The sequence below is a fragment of the Bos indicus x Bos taurus genome, chromosome 1 (genome assembly GCF_003369695.1).
Source record: "Bos indicus x Bos taurus breed Angus x Brahman F1 hybrid chromosome 1, Bos_hybrid_MaternalHap_v2.0, whole genome shotgun sequence".
Lineage (NCBI taxonomy): Eukaryota > Metazoa > Chordata > Mammalia > Artiodactyla > Bovidae > Bos > Bos indicus x Bos taurus.
In genome coordinates this window covers 132377858-132398894 of record NC_040076.1, presented here as the reverse complement: position 1 = coordinate 132398894, position 21037 = coordinate 132377858, and the positions used below count along the sequence as shown (strand labels likewise).

Below are 21037 nucleotides of genomic sequence, written 5' to 3'. Positions count from 1 at the left end.
GAGGGTGCAGAGAAAAGGGAACCCTCTTACACTTTTGGTGGGAATGCAAACTAGTACAGCCACTATGGAGAACAGTAGAGATTCCTTAAAAAACTGGACATAGAACTGCCATATGACGCAGCAATCCCACTGCTGGGCATACATGCTGAGGAAACAAGAAATGAAAGAGACACGTGTACCCCAGTGTTCATCGCAGCACTGTTTAAAATAGCCAGGACATGGAAGCAACCTAGATGTCGATCGACAGACAAATGGATAAGAAAGCTGTGGTACATATACACAATGGAATATTACTCAGCCATTAAAAAGAATGCATTTGAATCAGTTCTAATGAAGTGGATGAAACTGGAGCCTATTATACAGAGTGAAGTAAGTCAGAAAGAAAAACACCAATACAGTATATTAATGTATATATGTGGAATTTAGAAAGATGGTAACAATAACCCTATATGCGAGACAGCAAAAGAGACACAGATGTAAAGAACAGTCTTTTGGACTCTCTTGGGAGAAGGCAAGGGTGGGATGATTTGAGAGAATAGCATTGAAACATTTATATTACCATATGTGAAATAGATTGCCAGTCCAGGTACGATGCATGAGACAGGGCACTCAGGGCCGGTGCACTGGGATAACCCTGAGGGATGGGATGGGGAAGGAGGTGGGAGGGGGGCGTTCAGGATTGGGGGACACATGTACACCCATGGCTGATTCATGTCAATGTATGGCAGAAACCACCTCAATATTGTAAAGTAATTAGCCTCCAATTAAATAAATTAATTAAAAAACAAAAAAGTGCAAAGGAAATATAAGAAATTTCAAAATCACAAGAGGTGAGATGAACTGGACATTTTATTTGGCAAATACATTTACCAAAAACTGACCCTCTTAGACATAGAAAGCCTAAGTAGACCCAATTACATAGTAGTTGTTTCATAAAAATAGCAGCAGGCCTAGATAGTTTCATGTGGGAATTCTATGAAACTTTCAAAGACTAAAGAGTGACAATGCTACATAAATTGTTTCAGAGACTAGACATTAAACACACACATACACACACCCTTTACAAATTCTTTTCATGAAGCCAGTATGGCATTGATACTTGAATCTGATGTAGAGTAGAAAAACATTTCAGATTGGCATTACTTACCATCACTTGGCAAGAATACCAAATAAATTAACAGATTCCAACACTGTGTTAATATATACCTTAAGGAAGTAGGATTTATTGGAATGCAAGGTTGGTTATATGGAAAATCTGTGCTATACTCTGTTAAAAGATGGAAGAAAGATCATGTAGTTGTTTTCATAGATGCTGAGAAAAGCTTTTAAGAAAGTTCAACACCTAATACACACAAGAGACTAGGAATTGATGAACATTTAACATGATAGACTTTAATATACACTTCTTCAAAACCAAGCATCTTACTTGATATGGAAATACACTAAGATCTGGGATGCTGTCCATCTTCACTATTATTTAACATGGTACTGGAGGTATCAGCCAATGCAATTCGGCAAGAAAGTCAACTAGAGGCAAAAAGCTTTGGAAAGTTTAACCTATGCTTGTGCAGGACATAATATGCTAAAGATCCTAGAGGATGTGTGATAAATAGAATAAATAGGGAACAGGATATAAAATTAACCTAGGAATAGTGTTCATATACACAAACAATAATCAATTGTATATGGTAGTGTAAAAACTCCTTTTACATAGCAGTAAAGATAGAACTGGACATGGAACAACAGACTCCTTTTCAAAACTGGAAAAGGTGTAGGTCAGGGCTATATATTGTGACCTTGCTTATTTAACTTTTATGCAGAGTACATCATGCAAACTGCTGGGCTGGATGAATCACAAGCTGGAATCAAGATTGCTGAGAAAAATATCAACAATCTAGATATGTAGATGATACCACTTTAATAGCAGGAAGAGAAGAGGAACTAAAGAGCCTCTTGATGAATGTGAAAGAGGAGAGTGAAAAAACTGGCTTAAAACTTAACATTTAAAAAACTAAGATCATGGAATCCGGTCCCATCAGTTCATGGCAAATAGATGGTGAAAAAGTGGAAACAGTTGCCGGCTTTATTTTTGGGGGCTCCAAAATCAATGTGGACAGTGACTACAGCCATGAAATTAAAAGATACTCGCTTCTTGGAAGAAAAGCAATGACAAACCTAGGCAGTGTATTAAAAAGCAGAGACATTGCTTTGCCAACAAAGGTCCATCTAGTTAAAGTTATGGTTTTTCCAGTATTCATGTACGGATATGAGAGTTGGACCTAAAGAAAGCTGAGCACCGAAGAATCAATGCTTTTGAATTGTGGTGTTGCAGAAGAGTCTTGAGAGTCTCTTAGACAGAAGGGAGATCAAGCCAGTTAATCCTAAAGGAAATCAACCCTGAATATTCACTGGAAGGACTGATGGTGAAGCTGAAGATCTAGTACTTTGGCTACTTGATGCAAAGAGCAGACTCATTGGAAAAGACCCTGATGCTGGGAAAGATTGAGGGCAGGAGGAGAAGGGAGCCACAGAGGATGAGATGGTTGGATGGCATCACTGACTCAGTGGGCATGAGTTTGAGCAAACTCTGGGAGATAGTGAAGGACAGGGAAGCCTAGAGGCTGCAGTTCATGAAGTTGCAAAGAGTTGGACACAACTTAGCAACTGAACAACAACAAAGATAAAATATTTAGTAACATGAATATAGGCTTAAACAAATGCAGACATCCCTTGATCTTGGATATTGAGTTAATATAAAAATGTTAAAAGAGAAACTATGGCCATATCCTTTATTAAAGCATGCTATAGTTAAAACAGTGTAGTCTTGACACATAAATAGTGGAATAGAAAAGAAAAACTAGAAGTTGATTCAAGTACGTACAGAGTTCAGGCACATCTGATAAAGCTATTATGTCAAATTCTCGGGGCAAGATTAGCTTTTTAATGGTGCTAAAGAATTTGCTGGCAGATCAGTGGTTAGGACTCTACTCTCTCACTGCTGAGGGCCTGCATTCAGAAAAAGAAAATGGCCCTCCCCCCCAAAATAATGGTGCTAGGTGACTGGATAGCTGGTTGCATGCTTAGTCCCTAAGGTGTATTCTACTCTTGCAACCGTGTGTACTGTAGCCCGCCAAGTTCCTCTGTTCATAGGATTTCCCAGGCAAGAATACTGGAGTGTGTTGCCATTTCCTTCTCCAGGGAATCTTCCTGACCCAGGGATCAAACTTGCGTCTCTGCATTGGCAGGTGGATTCTTTACCGCTGAACCACAAGGCAAGCCCAGATAGCTGGTTAGGAAAATATAAAATTATATTTTTAGTTCATACCATATACAAAAATAAACTACAAATAGATCAGAGAACTAAGTATAAGTGAATTAGTACTAAAAGAAATCATGGATCAATTTCTCTAGGAGAAGATAAAGGATTTTGAACTGATTTAAAATGCAGTTTAAGTTAAAAAATTGATAAATTTGACTGTGTAAACATTTAAAAATTGCACTCCACATAGTAAAAAGTACATACAGTTAAAAGACATCCAGGAATGGTGGATGGACATCTTCCCTGGTGGTCCAGTGGCAGAGACTCCACACTCGCAGTGCAGGGGACCAGAGTTCAGTCCCTGGCCAGGGACCCAGATCCCACATGCAGGAACTGAAGAGTTTGCATGCTACAGCCGAAAGATCTTGCATGCTTCAGCTAAGAGCCAGTGCAGCCAAATAAAAACATGAATGTTAAAAAGACAACCAGGAATTCCTTAGTGGTCCATCGGTTAGAACTCTGCTTCCACTGCAGAGGGCTGGAGTTCAATCCTTGGTCAGGGAACTGAGATCCCACATGCCCTGAGGTGTGGCACAAGAGAAAAAAAAAAAGACAACCAACAATCGGGGAGAAAATATTTGTGACATATATTGCAAATAAAGGACCGAGAACTCTAAAATGTAAAGACCTTTTTAAAAAATTAAGAGAACAAAGACTAAAATTGATAAAAAGCAGGAAAAAAATCATGAATAGATAGCTCACACACACACAAAAAAGATATGAAATTGACCTTAAACATTTTAGAAAGATGTTTAAGTTTACTCATAATGCTAGAAATGCAACTTAAAATTATACTGAATTGTTTCTCCTTTGTCAAATTGGCCAAAAACTAAAAACTTGGAAATACTTTCTGTGGTAAGTCTGTGGGGAGTAGACACTCTGATATATTGCTGGTAAGGGTTATGGTAATATTTGAGGTTTTGCCCTAGCAGCCCCACCTCTAGGGATTTACCTTGAAGATACACTTCCCACCATACAAAATTATAGATGAACAAGGTTGCTACTGTTACATCATTATTTATGATTACAAAATATTCTAAGCAACTTGAATGTCAGTTTCACAATAATGTAAACAACACATAGGCTATGCAGGAGTGAAAAAGGTCGAGGTAGAGCCCTCTGATGGAGAAGGCAATGGCACCCCACTCCAGTACTCTTGCCTGGAAAATCCCATGGATGGAGGAGCCTGGTGGGCTGCCGTCTGTGGGGTCGCACAGAGTCGGACACGACTGAAGCGACTTAGCAGCAGCAGCAGCAGCAGAGCCCTCTGAGCTCATATGGAGTGATTCCCAGGATATATTAATTGAAGAAACTCAGAGTGCAAGAGGGAGTATTTCTCTGTCTAAGGTGGAAGGGGAATCAAAATGTTATAAATGTATCTACTCATTTCTGCAATACACACACAAATCATAAATCCAGAAAATGATGACATTCAAAACATGATGAGTGGAAGAGATTGGGAATGACATTTTTAAACTATGTTAATGTTTACATATTAAAAAATAAAATCAATACTGGGTGGTTAACCTTTGAAATAAAAACAAAAGAACATGAGTTTCAAGTGAATAACTTGAACACAGTATTTTGACTCTATACCTTTAGTGTAATGACAGAAATAAGGAAATGCTGAATTGAAGTTATATTTTCTGTGTGTGTGTGTATTTGGCAGTCATATGAATTCTGAAACTATTTCATTTTTATTTGCATATTGAATAAATGTTTTGAGGTTAAGGGAGTTAGATTCCACCGTAGGAGCAAGAGGTATGGAAAGGGAGGTACTAGAATGAACCCTGGAGTTGAACTAGAATGAAGTTATCAGTGTGAACTCCTGATTTTCATATTACTCACAGAAATGTGTATATGTGTATGTCTGTGGACTTCCTATCTCTTTGCTCTGGAATAGCTTCTTGGAAGTAATTATTTACCCCATCTCTCCACCGCAGGGACCTGGGCTTCTTGGAAAAATGGCTGTTTATACATTTGGGGCAGGAAAAAATTATGAGATAAACCTGAAAGGTAATTCCAGAATGTAAGGTAGTGCTCAAAGAACGATGGAGAACATCAAAAGGGCATAGAATCTATCTTGAATGAGCTCTCACTGTCAAATATGGGAACATTCGAACATAAAGTAATGTTGGTAAAGATTGTAATCCACACAATAAAATATAAATCTGTAAATTCACACTGTGGATTTTCCAGTAGTAAATGGGAAAGGCAAAGACATTTCTAACAGTAGAATGCCAAGTAATAAGTGGAGAAGGAAAATGGGGTTAGAGAAATCATTTGACGGTTATTGTGGCAGTAATTTGGGTTCCCTGGGGGCTCAGAGGTAAAGAATCTGCTTGCCAGTGCTGGAGGTGTGGGTTTAATCCCTGAGTTGGGAAGATCTCCTGGAGAAGGGAATGGTAACCCACTCCAGCAGTCTCACCTGGGAAATCCTATGGGCAGAAGAGCCTGGTGGGCTACAGTCCATGGGATTGCATAGAGTCGGACACGACTGAAGTGACTGAGCACTCATCCATGAATGTTAAGTAAACCTCCTGAGTAAAAACTTGATGAAGAATAGGATTTTTACATAAGTTCAAAATACTTCCCCACAAAATACTAATTACAAGTGGAAAAATAGTGACTTTACAGGAGAGAAACCTGGCATATCTCACCACTATTAATGGGCAAATTGACTGTGCGTGCCTTTTGATGTGATGCACTTGAGAGGGTCACTTCTGTGATATTCTGCCAAAAATGCTTAGGCTGAAATTAAACATGAACAAACATGAAACCCAAATAACCAAATAACCGACCTGTAGTCTTCAAAGATGTTATGAACATGAAAGACAAAAATGGAGGGGAAAAATTTAAAGGAAAAATTTAGGGTAAAGAGACATTACCACTACAAGTACCAGGTGACCAGACTTTTGTTGCTGTAAGAGGTGTTATTGGAATCACTGGCAAAATGTGAATAAGATTATATAATAGATGATAATCTATTAATATTAGCATCCTTATTTTGACAATGTCATTAAAGTTACATAGGAGACTCTCCTATTTTTAGGAGATAGACAACTTAGGTACTTAGAGGTAAAGAAGCAGCATTTCTGTAATTCTCAAAATTCAGAAAAAAAGATTGCTTGAATATATATACATAGTAGTAAATACATATACACACTTATATGCTTGAGAGACTAGGAGAAGAGTAAGGTAGCTAGATAGGGAGAGGGAATGATAAAGCTTATTTGGTAAAACGTTAATAACGGGGAATCCGGGTGAAGAATATTTAAATTTTTTGTACTATTCTGGAAATTGTTATGTAAGTTTGAAATTATTTCAAAATAAGGTAAAAAAATATATTAAATATGCCAAGTTAAATAGAACCTTTAAAAAGAAGGGCGCACTCACTGATTTGTCTTCCCCCAGCCGTGCACAAGGAAGAGGCACCGCCCTTGCCTGCTGTCCTGCTCCCAGGGAGAACCTGTGCTGGGGAGCGGCTGTCCTGCCTGGAAACTTGCAAATATCTGACTTTCTGTAATGTGGTTATATCTTGTTTATCATTTTGAGCTCAGGAGTGAATTTATCCCTGCAGGTTGTGGATGAGCGAGAATTTTTTGAGATCATGCCCAATTATGCCAAGAACATCATTGTTGGTTTTGCAAGAATGAACGGGAGGACTGTTGGAATTGTTGGCAACCAACCTAAGGTGGCTTCAGGTAAGAGGGAAATGCTCTAGACACAGACCTAAATCAGGGTGGGGAGCGGATGGGGGCCAGGGCTGCCTGCGCCCGCAGTGCCTGTCTTCTGCCTTTTCCTCAGTCAAGGCCTGCTATGGCCAGAGAAACTCAAATAGATGTTTCAGAAGCTCCTTTCTCTCTTAATTTCTCAAAATTAACATACGCATCTGAAAATGCTTCTTTCATGCTTCTCTAGTTTTTTAAGTGTTTATGGATTACTTTTTAACTTTTAAGCTCTTTGCTTCTTCAGAGGTCTGCCTTCTGTCCATCTGTTTATGCTATGACTAACTTACTGAACTGTGAGCTCCATGAGGCCAGGGGTGTTGGTGGCTTATTCATAGTTTTATTGCTAGTGCCTTCAGGGGTGCCAGGAACAGAGTTATATGTAACAAGTGAACAGCATCCTGCTGTGCACAGTTTTCTGGTGACATGGCCACACTTGAATCCCAATCAGGTGATGGGGACTATTCCATGCTCATGCTCAGGGTGGGACTGGGGACTCTGCTTACCACTTCCCTCCTTACTCTCTTCCTTCTTAGGTTTCCTTTGCATCCCTGTGTGGGATGCATACACCTTCCCTTTTTGACCCAGTCTCATCTTTTGTTTCTGCCATGGCAATTTCTCCTTGTCTTTAGAAGAGGCTTTGTAAAAATGTGTTTTATTGTGGTACAATATATTAACATTAAATTTGCCATTTTAACCATTTTTTGTGTTAGTGAACTATGGTTAATTTACAATATTGTGTTAGTTTCAGGTGTACACCAAAGTGATTCAGTTTTTATATACGTGTGTGTGTGTGTGTGTGATATGTCAGTTCAGTTCAGTTGTTCAGTCATGTCTGACTCTTTGTGACCCCATGGACTGCAGCACACCAAGCTTCCCTGTCCATTGCCAACTCCTGGAGCTTACTCAAACTCATGTCCATCTAGTCGGTGATGCTGTCCAGCCATCTCATCCTCTGTTGTCCCCTTCTCCTCCCACCTCCAATCTTTCCCAGCATTAGGGTCTTTTCAAATGAGTCAGTTCTTCGCATCAGGTGCCCAAAGTATTGGAGTTTCAGCTTCAGCATCCGTCTTTCCAATGAATATTCAGGTCTGATTTCCTTTAGGATGGACTGGTTTGATCTCCTTGCAGTCCAAGGGACTCTCAAGAGTCTTCTCCAACACCACAGGTCAAAAGCATCAATTTTTTTTTTTTGACACTCAGCTTTCTTTATAGTCCAACTCTCACATCCATACATGACTACTGGAAAAATCATAGCTTTGACTAGATAGACCTTTGTTGGCAAAGTAACGTCTCTGCTTTTTAATATGTTGTTCAGATTGGTCATATTTTTTCTCCCAAGGAGCAAGCATCTTTTAATTTCATGGTTGCGATCACCATCTTCAGTGATTTTGGAGCCCAAGAAAATAGTCTGTCACTGTTTCCATTATTTCCCCGTCTATTTGGCATGAAGTGATGGGACTGGATGCCATGATCTTCGTTTTCTGAGTGTTGAGCTTTAAGCCAACTTTTTCACTCTCCTCTTTCACTTTCATCAAGAGGCTCTTTAGTTCTTCACTTTCTGCCATAAGGGTGGAGTCATCTGCGTATCTGAGGTTATTGACATTTCTTCTGGCAGTCTTGATTCCAGCTTGTGCTTCATCCAGCCCAGCATTTCATATGATGTACTCTGCATATAAGTTAAATAAGCAGGGTGACAATATACAGCCTTGACGTACTCCTTTTCCTATTTGGAACCAGTTTGTTGTTCCATGTTCAGTTCTCACTGTTGCTTCTTGACCTGCATACAGATTTCTCAAGAGGCAAGTCAGGTGGTCTGGTATTCCCATTTCTTGAAGAACTTTCCACAGTTTGTTGTGATCTACACAGTCTAAGGCTTTGGGGTAGTCAGTAAAGCAGAAATAGATGTTTTTCTGGAACTTTCTTGCTTTTTCCATAATCTAGCAGATGTTGGCAATTTGATCTCTGGTTCCTCTGCCTTTTCTAAATCCAGCTGGAACATTTGGAAGTTCATGGTTCACATACTGTTGAAGACTGGGTTGGAGAATTTTGAGCATTACTTTGCTAGCGTGTGAGGTGAGTGCAATTGTGTGGTAGTTTGAACATTCTTTGCATTGCCTTTCTTTGGGATTGGAATGAAAACTGACCTTTTCCAGTCCTGTGGCCACTGCTGAGTTTTCCAAATTTGGTGACATATTGAGTGCAACACTTTCACAGCATCATCTTTTAGGATTTGAAATAGCTCAACTGGAATTCCATCACCTCCACTATCTTTGTTCATAGTAATACTTCCTAAGGCTCACTTCAGTTCACATTCCAGGATGCCTGGCTCTAGGTGAGTGATCGTACCATCATGATTATCTGGGTCATGAAGATCTTTTTGTATAGTTCTGTGTATTCTTGCCACCTCTTCTTGATATCTTCTGCTTCTGTTAGGTCTATACCATTTTTGTCCTTTATTGAGCCCATCTTTGCATGAAATGTTCCCTTGGTATCTCTAGTTTTCTTGAAGAGATCTCTAGTCTTTCCCATTCTGTTGTTTTCCTCTGTTTCTTTGCACTGATCACTGAAGAAGGCTTTCTTGTCTCTCCTTGCTATTCTTTGAAACTGTGCGTTCAAGTGGGTATGTCTTTCCTTTTTTCCTTTGCCTTTCATTTCTCTTTTTTTCTCAGCTGTTTGTAAGGCCTCCTCAAACAACCATTTTGCCTTTTTGCATTTCTTTTTCTTGGGGATGGTCTTGATTGCTACCTCTTGTACCATGTCACGAACCTCTGTCCATAGTTCTTCAGGAACTCTGTCTATCAGATCTAATCCCTTGAATCTATTGTCACTTCCACTGTATAATCATAAGGGATTTGATTTAGGTCATACCTGAATGGTCTAGTGATTTTCCCTACTTTCTTCAATTTAAGTCTGAATGGCAATAACGAGTTCATGATGTGAGACAGTCAGCTCCTGGTCTTGTTTTTGCTGACTGTATAGAGCTTCTCCATCTTTGGCTGCAAAGAATATAATCAGTCTGATTTCGGTATTGACTATCCAGTGATGTCTAGATGGTTATAGGTTATTATAAGATATTGAATGTAATTCTTTGTGCTGTACAGTAAATTCTTGTTCTTTATCTTTTTTATATATGATAGGGCATGTGTACACTTGTTCTTTAGTCACTAGATTGTGTCTGTCTCTTTTGACAGACAATGACCCTGTAGACTGTATCCCTCCAGGCTTCTCTGTCCATGGGATTTCCCAGGCAAGAATACTGGAGTGGGCTGCCATTTCCTTTTCCAGGGGATCTTCCAAACCCAGGGACTGAACCTGCATCCTGTGCATTGGCAGGCAAATTCTTTGCTACTGAGCCACCAGGGAAGCCTTATACTACATTTTATTTAATCATTCTTCTGTTGATGGACACTTGGGTTGTTTTTACCTTTTCAGTATTGTGAATAATGTCACAGTGAGCCCTGAAATTTAAGTATTTGTTTGAAACCCCATTTTCAGTTCTTTGCATATATACCTATATTTTTACATGTAGTATGAGTTAGGGGTTCACTTTATTCTTTTTTTAAAAAATTAATTTATTGATTTTAATTGTAGGCTAATTACAATATTGTGGTGGTTTCTGCCATACATTGACATGAATTAGCCATGGGTGCACATGTGTTTCCCATCCAGATCCCCCTTCCCACCTCCCTCCCCATCCCATCCTCCAGGGTCATCCCAGTGCACCAGCCCTGAGCACCCAGTGTCATGCATCAAACCTGGACCGGGATCCACTTTACATATGATAATATACATGCTTCAATGCTATCCTCTCAAATCATCCCACCCTCACCTTCTCCCACAGAGTCTGAAAGACTGTTCTTTACATCTGTGTCTCTTTTGCTGTCTGGTGTATAGGGTCATCCTTACCATCTTTCTAAATTCCATATATATGCGTTAGTATACTAGATTGATGTTTTTCTTTCTGACTTACTTCACTCTGTATAATAGGCTCCAGTTTCATCCGCCTCATTAGAACTGATTCAAATGCATTCTTTTTAATGGCTGAGTAATATTCCATCGTGTATATATACCACAGCTTTCTTATCCATTCGTCTGACAATGGACATCTAGGTTGCTTCCATGTCCTGGCTATTGTAAACAGTGCTGCAATGAACATTGGGGTACACGTGTCTCTTTCCCTTCTGGTTTCCTCAGTGTGTATGCCCAGCAGTGGGATTGCTGGATCATAAGGCAGTTCTATTTCCAGTTTTTTAAGGAATCTCCACACTGTTCTCCATAGTGGCTGTACTAGTTTGCATTCTCACCAGAAGTGTAAGAAGGTTTCTTTTTCTCCACACCCTCTCCAGCATTTATTGTTGTAGACTTTTTGATAGCAGCCATTCTGACTGGTGTGAGATGGTACCTCATTGTGATTTTGATTTGCATTTCTCTGATAATGAGTGATGTTGAGCATCTTTTCATGTGTTTGTGTTTGTTAGCCATCTGTATGTCTTCTTTGGAGAAATGTCTGTTTAGTTCTTTGGCCCATTTTTTGATTGGGTCGTTTATTTTTCTGGAATTGAGCTGTAGGAGCTGCTCATGTATTTTTGAGATTAATTGTCAGTTGCTTCGTTTGCTATTATTTTCTCCCATTCTGAAGGCTGTCTTTTCATTTTGCTTATAGTTTTCTTTGTTGTGCAAAAGCTTTTAATTTTAATTAGGTCCCATTTGTTTATTTTTGCTTTTATTTCCATTACTCTGGAGGTGGGTCATAGAGGATCCTGCTGTGATTTATGTCAGAGAGTGTTTTGCCCATGTTTTCCTCTAGGAGTTTTATAGTTTCTGGTCTTATATTTAGATCTTTAATCCATTTTGAGTTTATTTTTGTGTATGGTGTTAGAAAGTGTCCTAGTTTCATTCTTTTACAAGTGGTTGACCAGTTTTCCCAGCACCACTTGTCTTTTTTCTCCATTGTATATTCTTGCCTCCTTTGTCAAAGATAAGGTGTCCACAGGTGCATGGATTTATCTCTGGGCTTTCTATTTTGTTCCATTGATCTATATTTCTGTCTTTGTGCCAGCACCATACTGTCTCGATGACTGTAGCTTTGTAGTGTAGCCTGAAGTCAGGCAGGTTAGTTCCTCCAGTTCCATTCTTCTTTCTTAAGATTGCTTTGGCTATTCAAGGTTTTTTGTATTTCCATACAAATTGTGAAATTATTTGTTCTAGTTCTCTGAAAAATACTGTTGGTAGCTTGATAGGGATTGCATTGAATCTACAGATTGCTTTGGGTAGTATATTGATTTTCTGATCCATGAACATGGTATATTTCTCCATCTATTAGTGTCCTCTTTGATTTCTTTCTTCACGGTTTTATAGTTTCCTATATATAGGTCTTTTGTTTCTTTAGGTAGATATATTCCTAAGTATTTTATTCTTTTCATTGTAATGGTGAATGGAATTGTTTCCTTAATTTCTCTTTCTGTTTTCTCATTGTTAGTGTATAGGAATGCAAGGGATTTCTGTGTGTGAATTTTATATCCTGCAACTTTACTATATTCATTGATTAGCTCTAGTAATTTTCTGGTGGAGTCTTTAGGGTTTTCTATGTAGAGGATCATGTCATCTGCAAACAGTGTGAGTTTTATTTCTTCTTTTCCAATCTGGATTCCTTTTATTTCTTTTTCTTCTCTGATTGCTGTGGCTAAAACTTCCAAAACTATGTTGAATAGTAGTGGTGAGAGTGGGCACCCTTGTCTTGTTCCTGACTTTAGGGGAAATGCTTTCAGTTTTTTCACCATTGAGGATAATGTTTGATGTTGGTTTATCACATATGGCTTTTATTATGTTGAGGTATGTTCCTTCTATTCCTGCTTTCTGGGGGATCTTTATCATAAATGGATGGTGAGTTTTGTCAAAGGCTTTCTCTGCATCTATTGAGATAATCATATGATTTTTATCATTCAATTTGTTAATGTGGTGTATCACATTGATTTGCGGATATTAAAGAATGCTTGCATCCTCGGGGTAAAGCCCACTTGGTCATGATGTATGATTTTTTTAATATGTTGTTGGATTCTGTTTGCTAGAATATAGTTAAGGATTTTTGCATCTATGTTCATCAGTGATATTGGCCTGTATGTTTTCTTTTTTTGTGACATCTTTGTCTGATTTTGGTATTTGGGTGATGGTGGCCTCATAGAGGAGAAGGCAATGGCACCCCACTCCAGTACTCTTGCCTAGAAAATCCCAAGGACAGAGGAGCCTGGTAGGCTGCGGTCCATGGGGTCTCTAAGAGTCAGACATGACTGAGCAACTTCACTTTCACTTTTCACTTTCACGCACTGGAGAAGAACACTCCAGTGTTCTTGCCTGGAGAATCCCAGGGACGGGGGAGCCTGGTGGGCTGCCATCTATGGGGTTGCACAGAGTCAGACACGACTGCAGCGACTTAGCAGCAGCAGCAGCAGCAGGCCTCATAGAATGAGTTTGGAAGTTTTCCTTTCTCTGAAATTTTCTGGAAGAGTTTGAGTAGGATAGGTGTTAGCTCTTCTCTAAAGTTTTAGTAGAATTCAACTGTGAAGCCGTCTGGTCCTGGGCTTTTGTTTCCTGTAAGATTTCTGACTACAGTTTCGATTTCCGTGCTTATGATGTGTCTGTTAAGATTTTCTATTTCTTCCTGATTCAGTTTTGGAAAGTTATACTTTCCTAAGAATTTGTCTATTTCTTCCAAGTTGTCCATTTTATTGGCATATAGTTGCTGATAGTAGTCTCTCATGAGACTTTGTATTTCTGTGTTGTCTGTTGTGATTTCTCCATTTTCATTTCTAATTTTGTTGATTTGATTCTTCTCCCTTTTTTTATTGATGAGTCTGGCTAATGGTTTGTCTATTTTATTTATCTTCTCAAAGAACCAGCTTTTAGCTTTGTTGATCTTTGCTATGGTCTCCTTTGTTTCTTTTTCATTTATTTCTGCCCTAATTTTTATGATTTCTTTCCTTCTACTAACCCTGGGGTTCTTCATTTCTTCCTTTTCTAGTTGCTTTAGGTGTAGAGTTAGGTTATTTATTTGACTTTTCTCTTGTTTCTTGAAGTAAGCTTGTATTGCTATGAACTTTCCCCTGAGCACTGCTTTTACTGATTCCCATAGGTTTTGGGTTGTTGTGTTTTCATTTTCATTCGTTTCTATGCATATTTTGATTTCTTTTTTGATTTATTCTGTGATTTGCTAGTTATTCAGAAATGTGTTGTTTAGCCTCCATGTGTTTGTATTTTTAATAGTTTTTTTCCTGTAGTTGACATCTGATCTTACCGCATTGTGATCAGAAAAGATGCTTGGAATGATTTCCGTTTTTTTGAATTTACCAAGGCAAGATTTATGGCCCAGGATGTGATCTATCCTGGAGAAGGTTCTGTGTGCACTTGAGAAAAAGGTGAAATCCATTGTTTTGGGGTAAAATGGCCTATTGATACCAATTATGTCTAAGTGGTCTATTCTACCATTTAAAGTTTGTGTTTCCTTGCTAATTTTCTGTTTAGTTGATCTATCCATAGGTGTGAGTGGGGTATTAAAGTCTCCCACTATTATTATGTTACTGTTAATTTCCCCTTTCATACTTCTTAGCATTTGCCTTACATATTGAGGTACTCATATGTTGGGTGCATATATATTTATAATTGTTATATCTTCTTGGATTGACCCTTTGATCATTATGTAGTGTTCTTCTTTGTCTCGTTCCATGGGCTTTATTTCACAGTCTATTTTATCTGATATGAGTATTGCTACTCCTGCTTCTTTTGGTCTCCATTTGTGTGAAATATCTTTTTCCAGCCCTTAACTTTCAGTCTGTATGTGTCTCTTGTTTTGAGGTGGATTTCTTGTAGACAGCATATATAGGGGTCTTGTTTTTCCATTCAGCCAGTTTTTGTCTTTTGGTTGGGGCATTCAACCCATTTACATTTAAGGTAATTATTGATAAGTATGATCCCATTGCCATTTACTTTATTGTTTTGGGTTTGAGTTTATAAACCTTTTCTGCATTTCCTGGGTAGAGAACATTCTTTAGCATTTGCTGAAGAGCTGGTTTGGTGGTGCTGAATTCTCTCAGGTTTTGCTTGTCTGTAAAGCTTTTGATTTTTCCTTCATATTTGAATGAGGTCCTTGCTGGGTATAGTAATCTGGATTGTAGGTTTTTCACTTTGATCACTTTAAGTATGTCCTGCCATTCACTTCTGGCCTGAAGAGTTTCTATTGAAAGATCAGCTGTTATCCTTATGGGAATCCCCTTGTGTGTTATTTGTTGTTTTTCCCTGCTGGTTTTAATATTTGTTCTTTGTGTTTGACCTTCATTAATTTGATTAATATGTGTCTTGGGGTGTTTCGCCTTGGATTTATCCTGTTTGGGACTCTGGGTTTCTTGGACTTGGGTGGCTATTTCCTTCCCCATTTTAGGGAAGTTTTCAACTATTATCTCCTCAAGTATTTTCTTGGCCTTTTTTTTGTCTTCTTCTTCTTGGACTCCTATGATTTGAATGTTGGGTGTTTTACATTGTCCCAGAGGTCTCTGAGGTTGACCTCATTTCTTTTAATTCTTTTTAATTTTTTCCTGTTTCATTTATTTCCACCATTCTATCTTCCACCTCACTTATCCTATCTTCTGCCTCAGTTATTCTACTGTTGGTTCCCTCCAGAGTGTTTTCGATCTCAGTTATTGCATTATTCATTATTGATTGACTTTTTTATTTCTTCTAGGTCCTTGTTAAACATTTCTTGCATCTTCTCAATCCTTGTCTCCAGACTATCTGTAACTCCATTTTTTTTTTTCAAGATTTTGGATCATTCTTACTATCATTATTCTGAATTCTTTTTCAGGTAGACTCCCTGTCTCCTCCTCCTTTGTTTAGTTTGGTGGGCATTTATCATGTTCCTTTACCTATTGAATATCTCTCTGCCTTTTTATCTTGTTTAGATTGCTGTGTTTGGGGTGGTCTTTCTGTAAGTTTGTGGTTCCTGTTTATTGTGGAGGTTCCTCCCTATAGGTGGGGTTGGATGTGTGGCTTGTCAAGGTTTACTGATTAGGGAAGCTTGCCTCAGTGTTCTGGTGGGTGGAGCTGGATCTCTTCTCTCTGGAGTGTAATGAAGTATCCAGTTCTGAGTTTTGAGGTGTCTGTGGGTTTGGTGTGACTTTGGGCAGCCTGTATATTAATGCTCAGGGCTATGTTCCTTCATTGCTGGAGAATTAGCATGATATGTCTTGCTCTGGAAGTTGTTGGCTCTTGCATGGAGCTTGGTTTCAGTGTAGGTATGGAGGTTTTTGGATGAGCTCTAGTTGATTAATGTTCCCTGGAGTCAGGAGTTTTCTGGTGTTCTCAAGTTTTGGATTTAAGCCTCCTGCCTCTTGTTTTCAGTCTTATTCTTACAGTAGCCTCAAGACTTCTCCATCCATACCACACCGATGATAAAACATCTAGGTTAATGCAGAAAAGATTCTCCACAATGAGGGACACCCAGAAAGGTTCACAGAGTTACATGGAGAAGAGAAGAGGGAGGAGGGAGATAGAGGTGACCAGGAGGAGAAAAGGGGGAATCAAAAGGGGAGAGACCAAGCTAGTAATCAGTTCCCTATGTGTTCTCCACAGCCCGGAATACCCAAAGAGATTCACAGAGTTGGGTAGAAATGAGAAGGGTAGGGAGGAGATAGAGGTGACCTTGGGGAGAAAAAAGAGAGTCAAAAGGGGGAGAGGGCAATCAAGCCAGTAATCACACTCGTAAGTTAAAATGGGTACTGAAGATTGGATTCTTAAAGGTACAAAATTGATAACAAATACCAAAAAACAAAGATAAAAAATCTGGAGTAGAGATTAGACTCTCAAAAATACAATATTAAAAAAACAAAATCAGAAAAATTATAAAAAATATGTATGAAATTTACTTTAAAAATAGGGTTTTTTTTTTTTGCAAGGTAATAGTAGGTTATAAAAATGAAAATTAATGGAGTACTAAAGGAATTAAAATTTAAAATTTTAAAAAATTTAAAAAGTGGTAATAGTAAAATATATCTAGGAATTTCTCTGGAGCTGTTGTAGGCAGTGTGGGGTCAGTTCAGTTTCAGATAGTTCCTTGTTCCAGCTTATACTTCTTCTCGAGGTCTGTAGGCACCTTCCAACGTTGGTCCGAATTACAGGATTTTCATCTGTGGCACCTGTCACTTCCAAAGTGGTTCCATCTGTTTATTTTGGTTTCTTCTGTTTGCAAGTCTCTTCAGTGTCTAATTTCCACCCTGACACAAGGGGGCAGAGGTGATTACTTATTTAGGCTCACTTGTTCAGTTGTGCTGTGGGAAGGGAGGAACACTGCAAACAAATATCACTGGTGTGTGTGGGTAGTGCTCGCTGTGTCTGGGTCACACTGGGTTTGCCCCGACTCACAGCGTGTGTGCTTTCCTGGTCTACCCCACTCAGGCTCCAGGTTGCTCTGCAGGGGAACTATCTAAAGCGGGCCTTGGATTGCGTGCACTTCCCAGGTTTAAGCTGCTCAGATTCAGATTCTCGAGTACTCCACAAAGGCACAGACTCAGTTGGGCCTGCGTTTTGTGCCCTTCCCAGGTCTGAGCAGCTCAGGCAACCAGGTGCTTGGCGAGCGTGCTGTCCCCAGGTGGGGCGGTGCATCTTATCACCTCCCTGGTCCCAGCCAGTTGGTTTCCTATGTGCGCAGTGGGAGCACCATCTCAGGTGTGCCGTGTCTCCTCTGGGGAGCTGATCTCTGGCTGCGACCCTCCTGGTGGATGTCAACTGTCCACGATCCCAGGAAGACTTGGTTAGCAACTGGGGGCCTGCTCACAGTTTGGTGGAGGATGCCGTCTGTGGGGCAGAGATTGCCCCTCTCCCTCCAGCTCTGGTTGTTGCCCGCCTGCCTCTCTGCCTCCGGCAGGGGATGGGCCAATCTGCAGCCAGCTAGCTCTCCTCTGGTATTCGCTCAGTCCTTTGTTCTGTGAGTGGGCCTGGCAGTGCCTTAGGTTAGAGCTTTTCATGGGAAAGTTCTCTCTTTCTCTCTCTCTCTCTCTTTTTTTTTTTTTTTTTTCTCTTTAGCTATCCCACAGTTTGGGTTGCTGTCTCAGGTTAGCTCCCTCAGATTGTCCTCAGGGCATTCAGGCCCAGTCCTTGCCCTAAGCAATGCAGCCTGCGCCTCCTTGTTCAGTCCCCGCTCGCTGGTGGCAGATGCAAGCATGGCGGATGCAAGCTTCTGGGCTACTTTTCTGCTGGGAGTTGCAGTTAGGTTGTACTCTGTGGATTTTATTTATTTATTTTTTCCTCCCAGTTTTGTTGGCCTCTGAGATTCCAAAACTCCCCACAGACCCGCCGGTGAGAGGGTTTCCTGGTGTTTGGAAACTTCTTCTCTTTCACGACTCCCTCCCTGGGACGGGTCTCCATCCCTAACTCTTTTGTCTCTCTTTTTATCTTTTATATTTTGCTCTACCTCCTTTTGAAGACAGTGGCCTGCCTTTCTGGGTGCCTGGTGTCCTCTGCCAGCGTTCAGAAGTTGTTTTGTGGAATTTTCTCAGTGTTCAGATGATCTTTCAATGAATTTGTGGGGGAGAAGGTGGTCTCCCCATCCGATTCTTCTGCCGTCTTAGGACTGCCCCCCCCCCCACTTTATTCTTTTGGATGTAGAAACTTAGTTATCCCAGCATCATTTGCCGAAGAGACTATTCTTTTCCTATTGAATGGACTTGGCATTTTTGTCAGAAATCAATGGTCTTGGCATTTTTGTCAGAAATCAATGGTCTAGAGATGTATACATTTATTTCTGGCTTTTCAATACCATTCCTTTCATCTACATGTCTGTCCATATGCTGGTATTACATTGTTCTGATTACTGTAGGTTTGTAGTGAGTTTTAATAGTGGGAAGTGTGAGTCTTCTTGTGCTGTTCTTTTTCAAGATTATTTTGTAGCCCCCTTGCAGTTCCATATGAATTTGACTATTGATTGGCCTTTATACTTTTGCGAAAAAGGATGTTGGACGTTTCATGGTGATTGCAGTGAGTCTATTGATCACTTCGTGTAGTATTGACATTTTAACTATGTAAAGTCTGACCCATGAACACAGGATGTCTTTCCATTTATTTTGGTCTTCTTTTATTTCTTCAGCAGTATTTTGTAGTTTTCACTGCATAAGTCTTTAAGTAACCCCTTGGTCAAATTTACTCCTCACTGTTTTATTCTTTTAGATGCTATTGTAAATGGAATTCCTTTTTCAGTTTCCCTTTCAAATTGTTCATTATTGGCGTATAGAAAGCCAAGTATGCACCTGCTTTTGGTTTGCTGATCTTATAACCTGCAACTTTGCTGAAATTAGTAGCTTGAATAGCTTTCTTGTAAATTCTCTGGAATTTTCTATACATAGGATCATATTTATCCAAATAAAAGTAATTTTACTTCTTCCTCTCCAACTTGGATGCCTTTTCATTATTAACTGCTCTGGCTGGAACTTCCAGCACAGTGTTGAGTAGCAGTGGTACTAGTGTGCATCTTTGTCTTGTTCCTGATCCTAGGGTGAGAATTTTGTGTTTCACTATTCATTATAGGATGTTAGCTGTAGGTTTTTGTACATGGTCATGATGTTGGGGAAATTTCCTTCTGTTTGTAGTTTTCTGAGTGTTTTTCATGAAAGGTGATAGATTTTGCCAAATGCCGTTTCTGTGTCAGTTGAGGTGACCATGTAGCTTTTGTCCTTTGTTGTATTAATGTGGTATATCATACGGATTGATATTTGTGTATATTGAACCACTTTGCATTTCTGTAGGTTTTAATAAATATATAATGATATGTATCTACCATTTGCAGCACCATACTAAATGGTTTCACTTGCCCTAAAATTCCTCTGCCTATTCATCACTCCCTTAGCCATAACCCTGATAGCCTGATAACCACTGGCAGTCACTCATGCGTCTATTGTTTCTATAGTTTTCCGAACTTTTGCAAAATACTGTGTAGTTAGAATCACACAGTATGTAGATTTTTTGGATCAGCCCCGTTCCAACTTGTTATATGGGAGAAGCTGGCCTGATAAAGCTGTTTACTCTGTGGTTCAAGTTTCCTCCATGTCTTGTCATTGCTTAATATCTGATTTCTTTTTAGCGTTAATATTACATTGTCTGGTTATATTACAGTTCATTTTTCTATTAATCTACTGAAGAATGTCTTTGCTGCTTTTAAGTTTTGGCAGGTTATGAATAAAGCTGCTAAAAATACATATGCAAGTTTTTATGTGGACATGCATAGGTTTTCACCTCATTGGGTAAATATGGAGGAACATGATTGCTGGCTCAAAAAAGTAAGAGTGTGTTTTGCTTGTAAGTAAATTTGTAAGTATGTTTAGTTTGCCAAAGTGTCTTCTAGAGTGGCTGTGCTAATTTGCATCCCTACCAGCTGTAAGAAGAGTTCTCTTGCTCCACATCTTTTTTCAGCATTTGGAGTCAGTGTTCTGAGTTTTGGCTGTTCTGATAGGTGTGTAGTGGTATCTCATTATAACTTGCATTTCCTCGATGACATATGATGTAGAACATATTTTCATATGCTTATTTGCCTTGTCTGTGTTGTCTTTGGTAAGGGATCTGTTCAGGTCTTTTGCCCATTGTTTTGATTGGGTTGTTATTGTTGAGTTTGTTTGACCTAAATATAGAGGTGAACTGAAACAAGATCAAGAAAATGAGTTTATTCAGGAATAGCAGAGGAACTGTAATTCAGGACAAGCAAACTGTAGCAAGTTACAGATGAGTCCATTGAGGGTTTGGGGCAGGTTGTATTTATGGACAAGGAATGTAAAGAGGGGAGAGTTCAGTTAAGAGTCAGTTAAATAAACAACAAATGGAGACCAGCCTTGAAAACTTCCTGAGCAGATAAAAATCAGTTTAGCGACACAAACAAAACTCAGCCCTCTCTTTGAGTCCAACCTGACCTGGGTCATCTCCCGTTTTTTAAACTTCCCGAGTTTGATATGAGACAGCC

General features: G+C 39.4%; 1 protein-coding gene across 1 annotated transcript in view; it reads left to right on the top strand.

The window, feature by feature from the left end:
• The window catches only part of PCCB (propionyl-CoA carboxylase subunit beta), a 94528-nt gene that overhangs the window by 52851 nt on the left and 20640 nt on the right, over positions 1-21037 (top strand). The window contains exon 10 of the mRNA XM_027545441.1: positions 6900-7023. Coding sequence (XP_027401242.1) covers positions 6900-7023 — 124 coding nt within the window. The remainder of the gene's footprint in view (positions 1-6899; positions 7024-21037) is intronic.